A 13943-nucleotide genomic window follows, 5' to 3' on the forward strand; every position below is an offset into this window, starting at 1 on the left:
CATGACTCCCCCCCCCCATCTCCTACATGGGTCCTTATTACAATAATGAAGACTGCATATCAATATGTTCTCCACTATTTCCATTTTTCCAAATTATCCATAATCTTCTTTACTTTACAAGTGATTCTTATAGTCCAGCTAAAGTTTTGCTTTGCTTACAGTGCTCTCCTAAGTAAATTGTAAATTTCCCCCATTCCTTTTTAAAGTCCTTGTCTTCTTGGTTCCTGAGTCTCCCAGTTAGTTTTGCCATTTTGGCATAGTCCAGCAGTTTAGATTACCATTGTGTGTGCGGGGGGGGGGGGGAGAACTACATGGGCCAGATCCGTATTGGGGTCAGATGCATGAGCTGCATTGGACAGGTGGCCCACCTGTCAATCACCTGACATCACAATGATTTCTGCTGCAAGGTGCCTTGAAGTTCCAAAGTCAGGGCTTAGAATTGTAGAGTTGGAAGGGATACCAACAGTCATCTAGCCCAACCTGTCCTATGCAAGGCTTGAACCTGTGATCTTGGTGTTATCAGCCCCATGCTCTAACCAACTTAGCTATCCAGGCATTGGAGAAAAAGTGAGGCGTAAAAAAAATTAAATAATGGCTGTAATAATAAAAATAAAGGAGCACGTCAAAGTACCTTTCAGGGTACTGCTAAAAGGAGGTTTTCCCTGACTGTTTCTTTCTTTTTTCTTTTTAAAAATGTTTTATTGGTTTTAAAAGAAAAAACATAGCATGACAAAGAAAAAACATATAAAAAATGTAGTACACATCAAAAAGCAATCCGAAAAAGAGTTTGCACTTCTTACATCCAAAATTGAGTTTAAAAGGTAAAGGTACCCCTGACCATTAGGTCCAGTCGTGGCCAACTCTGGGGTTGCGGCGCTCATCTCACTTTACTGGCCGAGGGAGCCGGCGTACAGCTTCCGGGTCATGTGGCCAGCATGAGTAAGCCGCTTCTGGCGAACCAGAGCAGCGCACGGAAACGCCGTTTACCTTCCCACCGGAGTGGTACCTATTTATCTACTTGCACTTTGACGTGCTTTCAAACTGCTAGCTTGGCAGGAGCTGGGACTGAGCAACGGGAGCTCACCCCGTCACAGGGATTCGAACCACCGACCTTCTGATCAGCAAGCCCTAGGCTCTGTGGTTTAACCCACAGTGCCACCCACGTTAATTCTTCACTAATTCTAGTATGACTTCTGATCTCCCTGCTGTGGTTCCTAGGTTTCCTTTCGCTATGCTTCCTTTCCTTGACTGTTTCAGCAAGGGGTTCTGAATTAGGAAATTTGCTGAAACGAGCAGGATTTAACCCCTCCACTCACCAGCTGATGAGCAGGATGTGTGTGTAAAATCCTGCTGCTTTGGCTATGTGCCCCTGTTCCTTGCTCGAAACCGGTACACACTGCCAGTGCAGGATTTAACCTTGTCCTCCCACTCATCAGATGTCACAAGTGACATCAGCTGGTGGGCAGGTGTTGGGGGAGTTAACTTTGCAGATCTCAAGTGTCTGTTGGCAATGCGCTGGTCCCTGGTCCCTGGCCATGATAGTGGTGGGCAGTAAGCCAGGGGTGGGGCAGCTGTGGTTAATTGATTGATTGATTGATTGCATTTCTATGCCACTGTTCATTCAAATGAATCTCAAAGCGATTTGTCAACCTATAAATAACTATAACATAATAAAACATGATAGCACATCGCGAATACAGCATACGTCATATAAAAGAATTAACAAATTATTTTTAAAAATGCAATCTATAAAAAACTTAACAAAACAGCAACTAAAAAATAAGCTAAACCTCACAATTGTGACTTGTGCATTTAATAAAGAAATGCAGCATTTAGAATCCATAAAACAATATTAAAAACATTAACAAAATAGCAACTAAAAATATAAGCTAAGCACTAAGTTCATTCACACAATCTCTGCACCCCCATGACTCATAACCTTTCACTCTGTTCAGTTCATTAAAATACACAAATGCACATAATGCATGTCACTGCCCATGGGTCCGCTCAGTGGCGTAGCGTGGGTTGTCAGCACCCGGGGCAAGGCAAGTAATTTGCGCCCCCTAACCCGTGGATTTGCGCCCCCTAACCCGTGGATTTGCCCAACCCCAGATGTTGTGCCCGGTGCGGCCGGCCCCCCTGCACCCCCCACGCTACGCCACTGGGTCCGCTCTTCTGACCCACAGCTTCACTCTGCCCTCTCGATGTGGCAGCCTCCCAGTCGATCCAGACAGATTTCCTTCCCACTCCTGTCCTAAAGCGCATTATGGGATGCCGCTTGATATGGTGTCCCAATCCAGTTTGCCAGGATGGCAGCCCAGTGGATCGTCATCATCTGAGCCTTAGCTTTCAAAGGCCTCTCTTAGCCCACCAGTGGGAGGATAAGATAGAGAGAGCCAGTCTGACCTCTCTTGGGAGGGAACCTCACAACCTGGGAGCAGCCACCGAAAAGGCTCTCTCTGGTTGATCCCTCTGACGTCGAGGGCACTGAGAGAATGTGCTCACACAGGGAGGCAGGTTCGCATAGAGAGATGCGTCCCCAAGGTGCAAACGAAACCTCAGACGACAGCCCAGATTGCAAAGATCTGCATGCACCAGACCATTCTGGCCCAGCGACTGTGGCGCTGGTGGGATTCAGGGACGCAAAGACTGGCTGAGGCGATGCCCCTCGTGAGTGTCGCAGGTGCCAACCTCCCTCCCTCCACAGCCCCGCTTTTGAGGATTTGAGGGTGCGAGGCTCCAGTAGCCTTGGCAAAGCCAGGGTGCTGCAGGCGAGCTGCTTTGGGTGCTTGCCTGCCTGAGTTCCTCGGATGACCTCAGAACCCTGCCCTGCTCCCAACGATAACATCACAGCGGTCTCCATGGCGATGCCATGGAGACGAGGAGCATCAGAGCGTTTGGGAGGCTGTTGTGACGGCGAAGGGGAGAGGAGCGGCTGCTGGTTTCTCAAGGGCTGAGGATCCTGCTGTGCTGTCTCCCTATTTAGGACAGCCTCTGTGTGACTTGGGGCGATGGGATGGGCTTGTTCTGACAGCCTGATTCTACTCCCCTCTCTCTCGCCCTGCCCCACCCCACACACAACCGGAGCTTTCCAGGACACATTCATAGCGCGCCAGATCACCTTGGGACAACTCCATCTCCCTTGCACGTTTCACTTTTGTGCTCTAGAATTGGATATGCTATTCTTGCTGTGGCATACGAGGTAATATAATACAGAAAGGAAACGCACTTTGAAAATGGAGCGCTGTGCATAACTCATAAGAACATGAGAAGAGGCCAATGGCCCATCTAGTCCAGCATCCTGTTCTCAACAAGGCTGACCAGATGCCTGTTGGAAACCTGCAAGCAGGACCTGGGCACAAGAACCCACTTTCCCCTCCTGTGGTTTCCAGCAACTGGGATTCAGAAGCCTTGCTGCCTCCAGCTGTGGAGACACAGCAAAGCCATCATGTGTGGTAGCCATCAATAAGCTGACTTTCCATGACTACACATATTTTGCATTTGTTTCTCCAGACAGCATCTCACCTCTAGCCCTAGCCTGGACTCTCCCTCCTTGGATGTTTTAAAGCAGAGCTTGGATGTTCTTCTGTTATGGACACTTCAGTTGACATTCCTGCAGTACAGTGGTACCTCAGGTTACAGACTCCGCTAACCCAGAAATAGTATCTCGGGTTAAGAACTTTGCTTCAGGATGAGAACAGGAATCGTGCGGCGGCAGTGGGAGGCCCCATTAGCTAAAGTGGTGCCTCAGGTTAAGAACAGTTTCAGGTTCAGAACGGACCTCCAGAACGAATTAAGTTCTTAACCCGAGGTACCACTGTACATTTCAGTTCACTTTTAATTTGTAACACCACCTTTCTATGTTACTATACATACACAAGGTGATTCACGAGCTGAAGAAACAAGAAAATAGACAGCAAAGGTCACACGCATAATAACAATCTGATCCAAGTCACCATAACTTTGAAAGAAACAACTTAGATCAAATAAAGCAATACAGTTGTACCTTGGTTTTCAAACAGATCGGCCTGCAAGCCTGGGGTGTGTGTGTTCAGGATTCAAACTGAGTGCCGTGCCTTCTGTGAGGTGGAGAGATGTATTTATTCATGAATGCATTTATATCCCACTTTCCTCCCAAGGAGCTCAAGGGTGGTGTACATAGTTCTCCCCACACCTCCCCACTTTAAACCCTCACAACAACCCTGTGAGGTAGGTCATGCTGAGGGACAGTGGCTGGCCCAAGATCCCCCGGTGAGCTTCATCGAGTGGAAAAATGAACACCAGTCTCCCGGGCCCTCTAGCCAGGTGCTCTAACCATTGCACCATGCTGCCTGGCTCTCTCACTGCCTTTCGCTGTTCTAGGTGAGCACGGTGCGGATGCAAGGTGTCATCCTGATGGTCTTTGCCAAGTACTACCACCTGCCGTTTCTACAAGACATCCAGACGGACTGCACCAGGACGGGACTGGGAGGATACTGGGTAAGTGTCAGGGACCATGCTGAGGAGGGCTGCACTGAGGAAAAAGCTGGGATCTACCCCCTCCCCCTGATCCTGATCCTGAATCTTCCCAGGAGCAGGAGGACAGTATAGATTTGGAACAACAGTTTGCAGAGGGGCATAGTTCAGAAGGCAGAAGCTGGGAAATGCTGGATGGGGAACAGCTAGGAAAAGAAACACTGGGGGGGGGAGAGGGTTAATAGATTCACTGTCTCTGGAACGCATTCCTCCGCTCTCCCCAAGGTCAAGAAGAGCTCAGAAAGTGGCAGAACAGGAGAGACCTGTCAGGAGTAAGCATGGACCAATGGTACCAAATAGTATGGGAAACAGCCCTACTAGAAAAATTAACTAATAAGCTGAAACTGACACGGGGACAAATAGAAGAAGACACCTTCATGGCTCCCCTTTATCACATACACAGCCGAACAAGACAACGACAAAAATCCACCAACAGGATACAAATCAATATAGCTAACCTGATCCAAAACACCCACCTACCCCACTCACACATGAAAACAAAGACCACTACAGCCAACCACAAATGAACAGCAACACCCTAGGCCAACCCCAACCTCTCTCACCACCAAAGGAACACAAGTGAACAGCAGAGAACCTGCACAAGCACCGCTGACACCAAACCCCACATACATTAAGTAAAATAGAAACATCGCCACCCCACCCCACCCATCTTCCCCGCCCCCCACTCCACCTCTTTCCCCCTTTTCTTCCTAATGTCTCAACAAATGAAACTGATTTGTAAAAATGTTACATGGGGGGAAAATACGAGAGAGAGACATTGCACACACTTTTGTAAATCAAGAAAATCTTATAGATAGATAGATAGATAGATAGATAGAGGAAGAACAGAAAACACAGCAGCTCCAAGCTCAGATTACAAGACGTAGGAGTGGCGTAGTTTAATAGGGACGGAGGGAGGAGGGAACTTAATTGGGAACACTGCAGATTTCTAGGAGGAGTGTTCTTTGTCCTCTCGCTGTGATTATTAAAGCTTCTAACTGGTAAGACGACTCCTTTTCCTTTGTTCCGCTTATCTACTGCCATGGGGGGAGGAAGCTGATTCCCTGAAGCCTGACAGAAAGTGTGCATGGGTCCAAGGGCGCAGAGTGAAGGCGTAGCCCCTGGTGGCAGCTGATCCATACCTTTCTCTCCCCCCCCCATGCAGGGCAATAAAGGTGGGGTGAGCATCCGCCTTTCCATCTTTGGCAACATGGTCTGCTTCCTAAACTGCCACCTACCGGCACACATGGAGAAGGCAGAGCAACGCAAGGAGGACTTCACCACCATCCTCCATATGCAGCAGTTCGAAGGGCCGTCAGCCAGCGGGATCCTTGACCACGAGTAAGTCTTGGTCCCAGGTGCATTGCATATCAATTGCCCCACCCATTTTTCCTTTGCCCCGCCCACCCCTGGTATGTCCCCCTCCCCCACAAACGTTGTCCCGAAGGGAATGTGGCCCTGTGGCTGAAAAGCTCTCCTGTATGATACAGAGTCTGATCTTTTCTCCTGGATAATCGAGTTGGAAAGGGCCCCCCAGTGCTCATCTAGTCCAACCCCCTGTAATGCAGGTATCACAACTAAATAAACCTGGACAGATGGCCATCCAACCTCTGCTTAAAAACGTCCAGTGAAAGAGAGACCCCACTACCTTCCGAGAGAGACCGTTCCGCTGTCGAACAGATCCTACCATCAAAAAGTTCTTCCTGATGTTTAGTTGGAAGGCAGTTTTGATCAGAGAGAAGCAAGAAGGAAGATGGGCAGGACTCCCAGTCCACCCCAGCCTCCGTTCCACTGCCTCGGTTATTTCCCCTCTTCCCAGTTATGCTGGTCTCTGAGACTCCTTTTCAATGTGTATGAATGCATATCTTCCTATATAAATAGAAATGTAAGGTGTTGTCACGCTCTGTAGTTCACACGTCTGCCAGCAGGTGGCCACGCCAGCTGCACCACGAGGAATGGCAGGCAGGCTCACGGAAGCTGTTGGGGAGGTCAGCTATGGAGAGGAAAGGTGGGTGAGATTTAAAGGGTGGGGGGAAGGTGCGGGGGAAGGGCAAAGGGGTAGGCGGGGTTGACAAACCGAGTGAGCAGGGGAACCAGCCCCTAATACACACATACTTATTTATAGGCTGTTTTTTCCTAGGGCAGAACACTTATAAGAAAGCTTACATCTGCCTTTATTAGCCAGGTGCCCTCCAGCTGTTCTGGACTTCCATCAACCTCAGCCAGAATAGCCTGGAAAGCTAAATAGACTGAGAAAGCTGGGATTATGTAATCATGAAATTACTTTGGAAACCAGGCACTTTAAGACTTTTGAAAGACAGCGGCATTTGTGTGTGTGTTTAAAACAGCAATTACACATAGGCCAGTTAATCTGAACGTTGATAAAACAGCAACCCAGATTCAAAGTGATATATATCTTCCTATATACATAAAAACGTGAGGCTATCATCACGCAGTCCCCCTGTTGGAGGATCTGTGGCACTGCATCACATTCTTGGATTTGCATGAAGTCGGGGTGGGGGAAAGAGAACAAAATAAGAAGGGCAGGTTTTTAAATGGAGGTTTTACATAATGGCAGAGGTTGCAATGAAGCAGGGATAGAGGGACACAGAGGAGCTGAGTAGGGATGAGGTGGGGCAGTTGAAGGAGTTGTGAGGGAATATGGAGGCTAAAACTGCAGAGTTGGAAGGGACCTCTGTGGGTCATCTAGACCAACCCCCTGCAGCGAAGGAATCGTGGCTAAAAGTCCCTGACAGATGGCCATCCAACCTCTGTTTAAAAGTCTCTAATGAAGCAGAACCCACCACTTAGAGTGAGCCCATTCCGCTGTAGATCAGCTCTCGCTCAAGTCCTCCCCTCTGGAGCAGCAGAAAACAAGCTTGTAACAGCCCTTTAAGTATTTGAAGAAGGCGATCACGTCATTCTTCTCTTCTCCGGGCTAAGCTAACTCCCTTCCCTCCCTCCCCCTGTCTCTCTCACACATCCAGGGGGTGGGGAGAAATCGATGGACGGAAAGCATTTGCTCAGAAATCGTGCCCAACCCAAACCAGATTCCCAGAACTCACAGGCGAATTTCCATCTTCAAAGTGGTTGCTTTCTGACACTTTTTTTAAAAAAAAGAAGAAAAAAAAATATGGGAGGGTATCAGTGCTAAGTGCAATCTGTCTCCCTGCCCCCCCACCATCTGCCCACATCACTTCTGCCATCTGATTCCGACTGGTTCCTGCTGGTGGAAATGTGTCTTTGTGGGCCGCCCAGGTGGGCAGGCTGGCACACGCAGGGCTTGCTGTGACATCTGACCCTTTTGAAGCCTGAGACTCTCTTTATCGGAAGGCTTCGACTAACCAGGCGGCGCTCGAAGCTGAGGCCGATGGTCCAGGCCACCTGATCCATTCGGTGGCGGAGCAGTTTGGAAGTCAGCCAGGAGGGCTTCCGGCTGGCGTTGACCTACATCCCGGCTCAGAATCTCGGCTTAGCCATCGCTGTTTGTTCCCTGCAAAAGCCTCCTTCCTCTGCTGCTTGGGAGGGAGGGCTCCTTCTCCCCTCGATCGTGTCCCAGTTGTTTGTGCGTGTGTGAGAGAGAAATGGCTGGTTTTGGTTTTTTTAAAAAAGAAGTATTTTATTTATTGGATTTATATACAGTGGTACCTCGGGTTACATGTGCTTCAGCTTACATACGCTTCAGGTTACAGACTCCGCTAACCCAGAAATATTGCTTCAGGTTAAGAACTTTGCTTCAGAATGAGAACAGAAATCGTGCTCCGGCGGCGTGGCAGCAGCAGGAGGCCCCATTAGCTAAAGTCATGCTTCAGGTTAAGAACAGTTTCAGGTTAAGTACGGACCTCCCGAACGAATTAAGTACTTAACCCGAGGTACCACTGTACTGCCTTTCGTCAGAAGATCTCAGGGCGGTTCCCAATATGAAAACACACGATAAAAGCACAAACAAATACCATATTTTTTGCTCTATAAGACGCACCTAGTTTTTGGAGGAGGAAAGCAATAAAAAAAATATATTCTGAATCCCAGAAGCCAGAACAGCAAGAGGGATCTGCCTTCTGGGATAGCCTCTTCTGGTTTCTGGGATAGCTGCGCGAAGCCTCTCCCGGGCGGCAGGAGGGAGGCTCCCCCAAGAGCCGCACTCCCTTTAAAGAGCTCGCGGAGCATGTGTGCGGCTCTAAGGGGCTTTTTCCCGAGGAGGGAGAAGGGCAGCACTTCTCCCTCCTTGGGGAAAAGCCCCCAAGAGCCGCACACATGATCCACGTGGCTCTTTAAAGGGAGCGCTGAGCAGAGCCTCCCACCTCCATTGGCTCCATAAGACGCACACACATTTCCCCTTACTTTTTAGGAGGGGAAAATTGTGTCTCATAGAGCGAAAAATACGGTAATTAAGCAGGCCATTGAGCTACTGCAAGGAATTTGCACAACCAAGCGACAGCTTTTCCCTGGCTGCCTTGCTCTCCAACATCTGATAGCCCTGTTCTTTTACATGGAGGTTCTCCAGTTAGGTGAACAGCCACACTGTTAGACGTCCTCTGTGAATGTGTCTTACTTTCTGCCTTCCCTTCTGACTTGGACGTGCTGTGGACTCAAACAGCAGAGAGTCCCGGCCTCACCTGTGTCTCCTTTCCCTCCCCCCCCAGCATCGTCTTTTGGTTTGGGGACCTCAACTTCCGCATCGAGAGCTTAGACATCCGCTTTGTGAAATACGCCATTGACAACAACATCCTCCACCAGCTCTGGGAGAAGGACCAGGTGAGGGCTCACTTTCTCTTTCTTTCTTTCTCTCTCTCTCTCTCTCTCTCTCTCTGTGTGTGTGTGTGTGTGTGTGTGTGTGTGTAACAAGGTGTCAGTAGGTTCCTCCCTGGGATGCGGGTGACACTGTGGGTTAAACCACAGAGCCTAGGACTTGCCAATCATAAGGTTGGCGGTTCGAATCCCCGTGACGGGGTGAGCTCCCGTTGCTCGGTCCCTGCTCCTCCCAACCTAGCAGATCGAAAGCACGTCAAAGTGCAAGTAGATAAATAGGTACCACTCCGGCGGGAAGGTAAACGGTGTTTCCGTGCGCTGCTCTGGTTCGCCAGAAGCGGCTTAGTCATGCTGGCCACATGACCCGGAAGCTGTATGCCGGCTCCCTCGGCCAATAAAGCGAGATGAGTGCCGCAATCCCAGAGTCGGTCACACTGGACCTAATGGTCAGGGGTCCCTTTACCTTTTTAAAGAGGGCTGCCTTCAGATGTCTTCTAAAAATCTGGTAGTTGTTCTTCTCTTTGACATCTGGTGGGAGGGCGTTCCACAGGGAGGGCGCCACTACTGACAAGGCCCTCTGCCTGGTTCCCTGTAGCTTTGCTTCTCACAATGAGGGAACCGCCAGAAGGCCCTCAGTGTCTGGGCAGAACAATGGGTTGGAGACGCTCCTTCAGGTGCTCTCATCCTTTCTCTCTCTTTGCCTCGCTCTTGTTCTATGCAGCTGAACATCGCTAAGAACACCTGGCCAATCTTGAAAGGCTTCCAAGAGGGACCCCTCAACTTCCCTCCAACCTTCAAGTTTGACGTGGGCACCGACATGTATGACACCAGGTAATGGGGCGTGTCTGGCTGGACTGGATGGGGCATTCGTATCCTAAGTGGAGGGATAGGGGAGAACCACTGTGCTCTCAGGCACTTCCTTTAGTGCCCGCTCATTCTGCTCTCTCGCGTGCCTCACAGCGCCAAGAAAAGGAAGCCGGCTTGGACCGACCGGATCCTGTGGAAGATCAAAGGCTCTGGCGCACCGACGCATCCCGGGAGATCCATCTGTGGCCTCCTGTCTGTGAACCAGCTTTGCTATTGCAGCCACATGGAGTACACCGTCAGTGACCACAAGCCGGTGGTCTCCATCTTTGCCGTGAAGGTGAGGCTGGAGCCCTGGTGGAAAGTGACGCAGCTGGGAATCTCTGGGCTGTCCTGGCTGTGCGCCAAGTCAGGTCTGTGCTGTTGTGAGCGGTGAAGATCAAGGCTTCTCTTCAACCAGTAAACTAGGACAGAAAATTCTGCTCTGTCTATTGAATTCTCCTAAACCTGTGGTTTCCAAACTTTGGGGGGCCTCTGCTGGCCCCTTGGTTCCATCCCCAGTGCCCCCTACCCTGCCCTATGCAAAGCATTAATCGTTATAGTGGTTTGCACAATCCACTAAGGAAGATGATAATAAAATTAGAAACAGTGGAAAATGTACATTTATTCAAAATCCAATTGAAATTACAAGCAATGACCATTCTGCACACATTCAAGGCAGGCTCAGCTGTGCATGCACACATCCTGTTCGGACCTGGAAGAGGGTGTAACAGGTGTGATGACAGGCTCACATGTGCTACACAGTCATGTGTGATGCCCTGTAACACAATCCCTGTGCAAATCGGGGGTTGCCTGCATTTAGTTTAACCCCACAAAACTGATGAACTCGTGATACCAGCTGTTAAAGCCTGATAGTCATTTACGACTCCACTGTGGGAATGTTAAGGACAGTGGGGGAGGATGTATTGATTAAATATTATCCTTCCTTCACTCATGCTAGCGAGTCATGTAGCAGAGCAGATTCCCCGCAATACAGCAGGAAGCTAGTTTGCAGATTCGTTTGAATCTCTTTAGTTAAGCAATCCAGTCTGGATCCAGTCTGCATTTCCCTGGTCCCATGCAGGGGGAGGACACTCCAGACCAGTAGAACAGGAAGTTACACTGACCGGATGTCCCCCTGCTTGTGCCCACTCTAGGGAAACAAGGAATGTTGTATTTGACTGCTCCAATGGATTACATCCCACATCCAGCACTCCCTGCTGCCCCCTTGCCTTTTGGTGTCCCCCTAGGTAATCCCACCACCTCCTAGGGGGTGGGACCACCCACGTTGGGAACCGCTGCCTTAGCAGGTTGCTGTGAGTTGTCGAACACAGCAAAGCATGGCTCATATAATAATGATGATAATAATAATAATAATAATAATAATAATAATAATAATAATAATAATAAATTTATTTATACCCCGCCTTTCCCAGTTCAGAAAACTGGGCTCAGGGTGGCTAGCAACAAATTTCAAACACTTAATTGATGCAACAAAAAATAGCATAAAATACAGTATAAAACGTGAATACCGTATTTTTTGCTCTATAAGACTCACTTTTCCCCTCCTAAAAAGTAAGGGGAAATGTACACTGCGCAGTGATCCCTCTTGCTGTTCTGGCTTCTGAGATTCAGAATATTTTTTTTCTTGTTTTCCTCCTCCAAAAACTAGGTGCGTCTTGTGGTCTGGTGCGTCTTATAGAGCGAAAAATACGGTAACAATAAATTCAGAATTCAAAAATCCAATAAACATTAGATGATCACCAGGGCTAGCTGGCTAAATTAGTCCTATTTGGGCCAGCGAGGAGACCAGGGAAAATTAGCTGTGGGATCCAGAGCGGGTAATCTTCATAAACCACCTGCTCCCCTTTCTCTCTCTCTCTTTGGCAGTTTGCTTCCAGGGCTGACGTGCCGCTGGTGGAGCTTCAGGTAGCTGATGAGTGGACGAAACCGGAACAAGCTGTCACCTGGTACAAGGTGTCTTCGAGCTATCACCGCAGCTCCTGGGACTGGGTCGCCCTTTACCGGGTAAGAGGCAGTTGCCGCACACAGTGGTTTTCCAGTAACACCTGACCGAGGGCTGCAGCGACATGAGGGCAGAGCATATAAAATAAAAGAAGCTTTGAGTGTGCCAGCTTCTGCACATAGGGGAATGGACTGTGATGCGCACTGTGAGATTTTGCACAGCTTATCTCCCCCCCCCTCCCGCAGCAGCTGACCTCTTGCAAAGCTCACCTTTCCTGCATTCAATATCCCAATTCCTTTTCCTTTTTTCTGCCATCACTGTTGAGACGAAACGAAGAATGAGAATAAAAGAAAACAACTTTTTGTGTGTGCATGGGCTAGCCTATCTCTCAGTGCTTCTCAGAGGACAACAGGAAGGGATGTTAAGAAATTCAGGGGTGGGGTGGGAAACTCCCCCCCCCATCTTTGTATTTTGCACATACATTTCAGAAAGGCGGCCAGATGATATTATATTTAAACAGACAGTTCTGTCTACTGTGTTTTATCTTGGACAACCTGATCTAATAACACCAAAACCCATTACTATTTTTGGTGTGGTTTTAGCAATTAATGAAGCTCTTTGTTACTCACTTAGTTTCTTTCCACTGAAAGTGGCAGGAAGCCAATAAATATTTTACAATCCCTGACTGCAAAAGGCAGCCTGGCTGAACCGTAATTATTACAAATGCAATGTTTTTAAGTGTTCCAAGCATAATCCTGCTACCATTCTTATAAAAGCCCTATTGGGTAGGACTGTGTTATTATTCCCCCTACTGCAGGTAGCTAAGATAAAGCCATTTACTGTATTTTTCGCTCTATAAGACGCACCAGACCACATGATGCACCTAGTTTTCGGAGGAGGAATCAAGAAAAAAAATATTCTGAATCTCAGAAGCCGGAACAGCAAGAGGGATCGCTGCGCAGTGAAAGCAACAATCCCTCTTGCTGTTCTGGCTTCTGGGATAGCTGCACAGCCTGCATTCGCTCCATAAGACGCACACACATTTCCCCTTACTTTTTAGGAGGGAAAAAGTGAGTCTTATAGAGCAAAAAATACGGTATTCACGGTACTTTGGGCCACCTGGTCTGCACAGGCTCTCCCAAGATCATTTTCCTCTCTGCTCTGTTCCGCCACCTCTCTGGGGGAAAAGCTAGGATTAAAACAATTTCAGGGTGATTTCCAGAATGCGATGATTCCCAAGGCCAGACCTTCAAGGCATCTGATCGAAATTATTCATGCTGCAAAGGTGGAGGGAGCAACAAACAGCCACATGACAAAGATGATCAGCAGCGATGCTTGCTCTGTGCTGTGGGAGGTTCAGAAACAGCACAAATGAAGGCTGGCAAAATCCTTGCAGGAACCCAAAGTTTTTGGTGTGCACAGGAAAGCCATTTTTTACAGCGTCAGATCTTTAGGTCACCTAGCCAAGGGCCATTGCCTCTGACAAATCAGACCCGCGGTCTAACTAGCTCGGTATTGTCCCCACCATGAGTCAGGCAGGGGTCTTTCCCAGGCCTGCTTGGAGATGCTGGAGTTTAAAGCCTTCTACATGCCAAGCATGTGCTCTGCTACTGAGCTATGTCCATTCCCAAAACCCTCTGGTATAGCAGGTTAATTTTATTTTACTTTATTTCATTTGCATATGGTGGCGCTCTGGGTTAAACCACAGAGCCTAGGACTTGCCAATCAGAAGGTCGGGGATTCGAATCCTCGCGACGGGGTGAGCTCCAGTTGCTCGGTCCCTGCTCCTGCCAACCTAGCAGTTCAAAAGCACGGCAAAGTGCAAGTAGATAAATAGGTACCGCTCTGGCGGGAAGGTAAACGGCGTTTC

At 48.8% G+C, this 13943-nt stretch overlaps 1 protein-coding gene across 3 annotated transcripts in view; it reads left to right on the forward strand.

Moving 5' to 3' along the window:
- INPP5J (inositol polyphosphate-5-phosphatase J) overlaps positions 1-13943 on the forward strand; it is a gene marked incomplete at its 5' end in the record, with an annotated part of 37532 nt that overhangs the window by 18208 nt on the left and 5381 nt on the right. For all 3 annotated transcript variants that reach the window (XM_083589943.1, XM_083589945.1, XM_083589944.1), the window contains 6 exons: positions 4363-4479; positions 5681-5856; positions 9159-9270; positions 9986-10095; positions 10225-10408; positions 11998-12135. In XM_083589943.1, coding sequence (XP_083446069.1) covers positions 4363-4479; positions 5681-5856; positions 9159-9270; positions 9986-10095; positions 10225-10408; positions 11998-12135 — 837 coding nt within the window. The remainder of the gene's footprint in view (positions 1-4362; positions 4480-5680; positions 5857-9158; positions 9271-9985; positions 10096-10224; positions 10409-11997; positions 12136-13943) is intronic.

This window comes from Podarcis filfolensis (genome assembly GCF_964270895.1).
Source record: "Podarcis filfolensis genome assembly, chromosome: 16".
NCBI classification, from domain to species: domain Eukaryota; kingdom Metazoa; phylum Chordata; class Lepidosauria; order Squamata; family Lacertidae; genus Podarcis; species Podarcis filfolensis.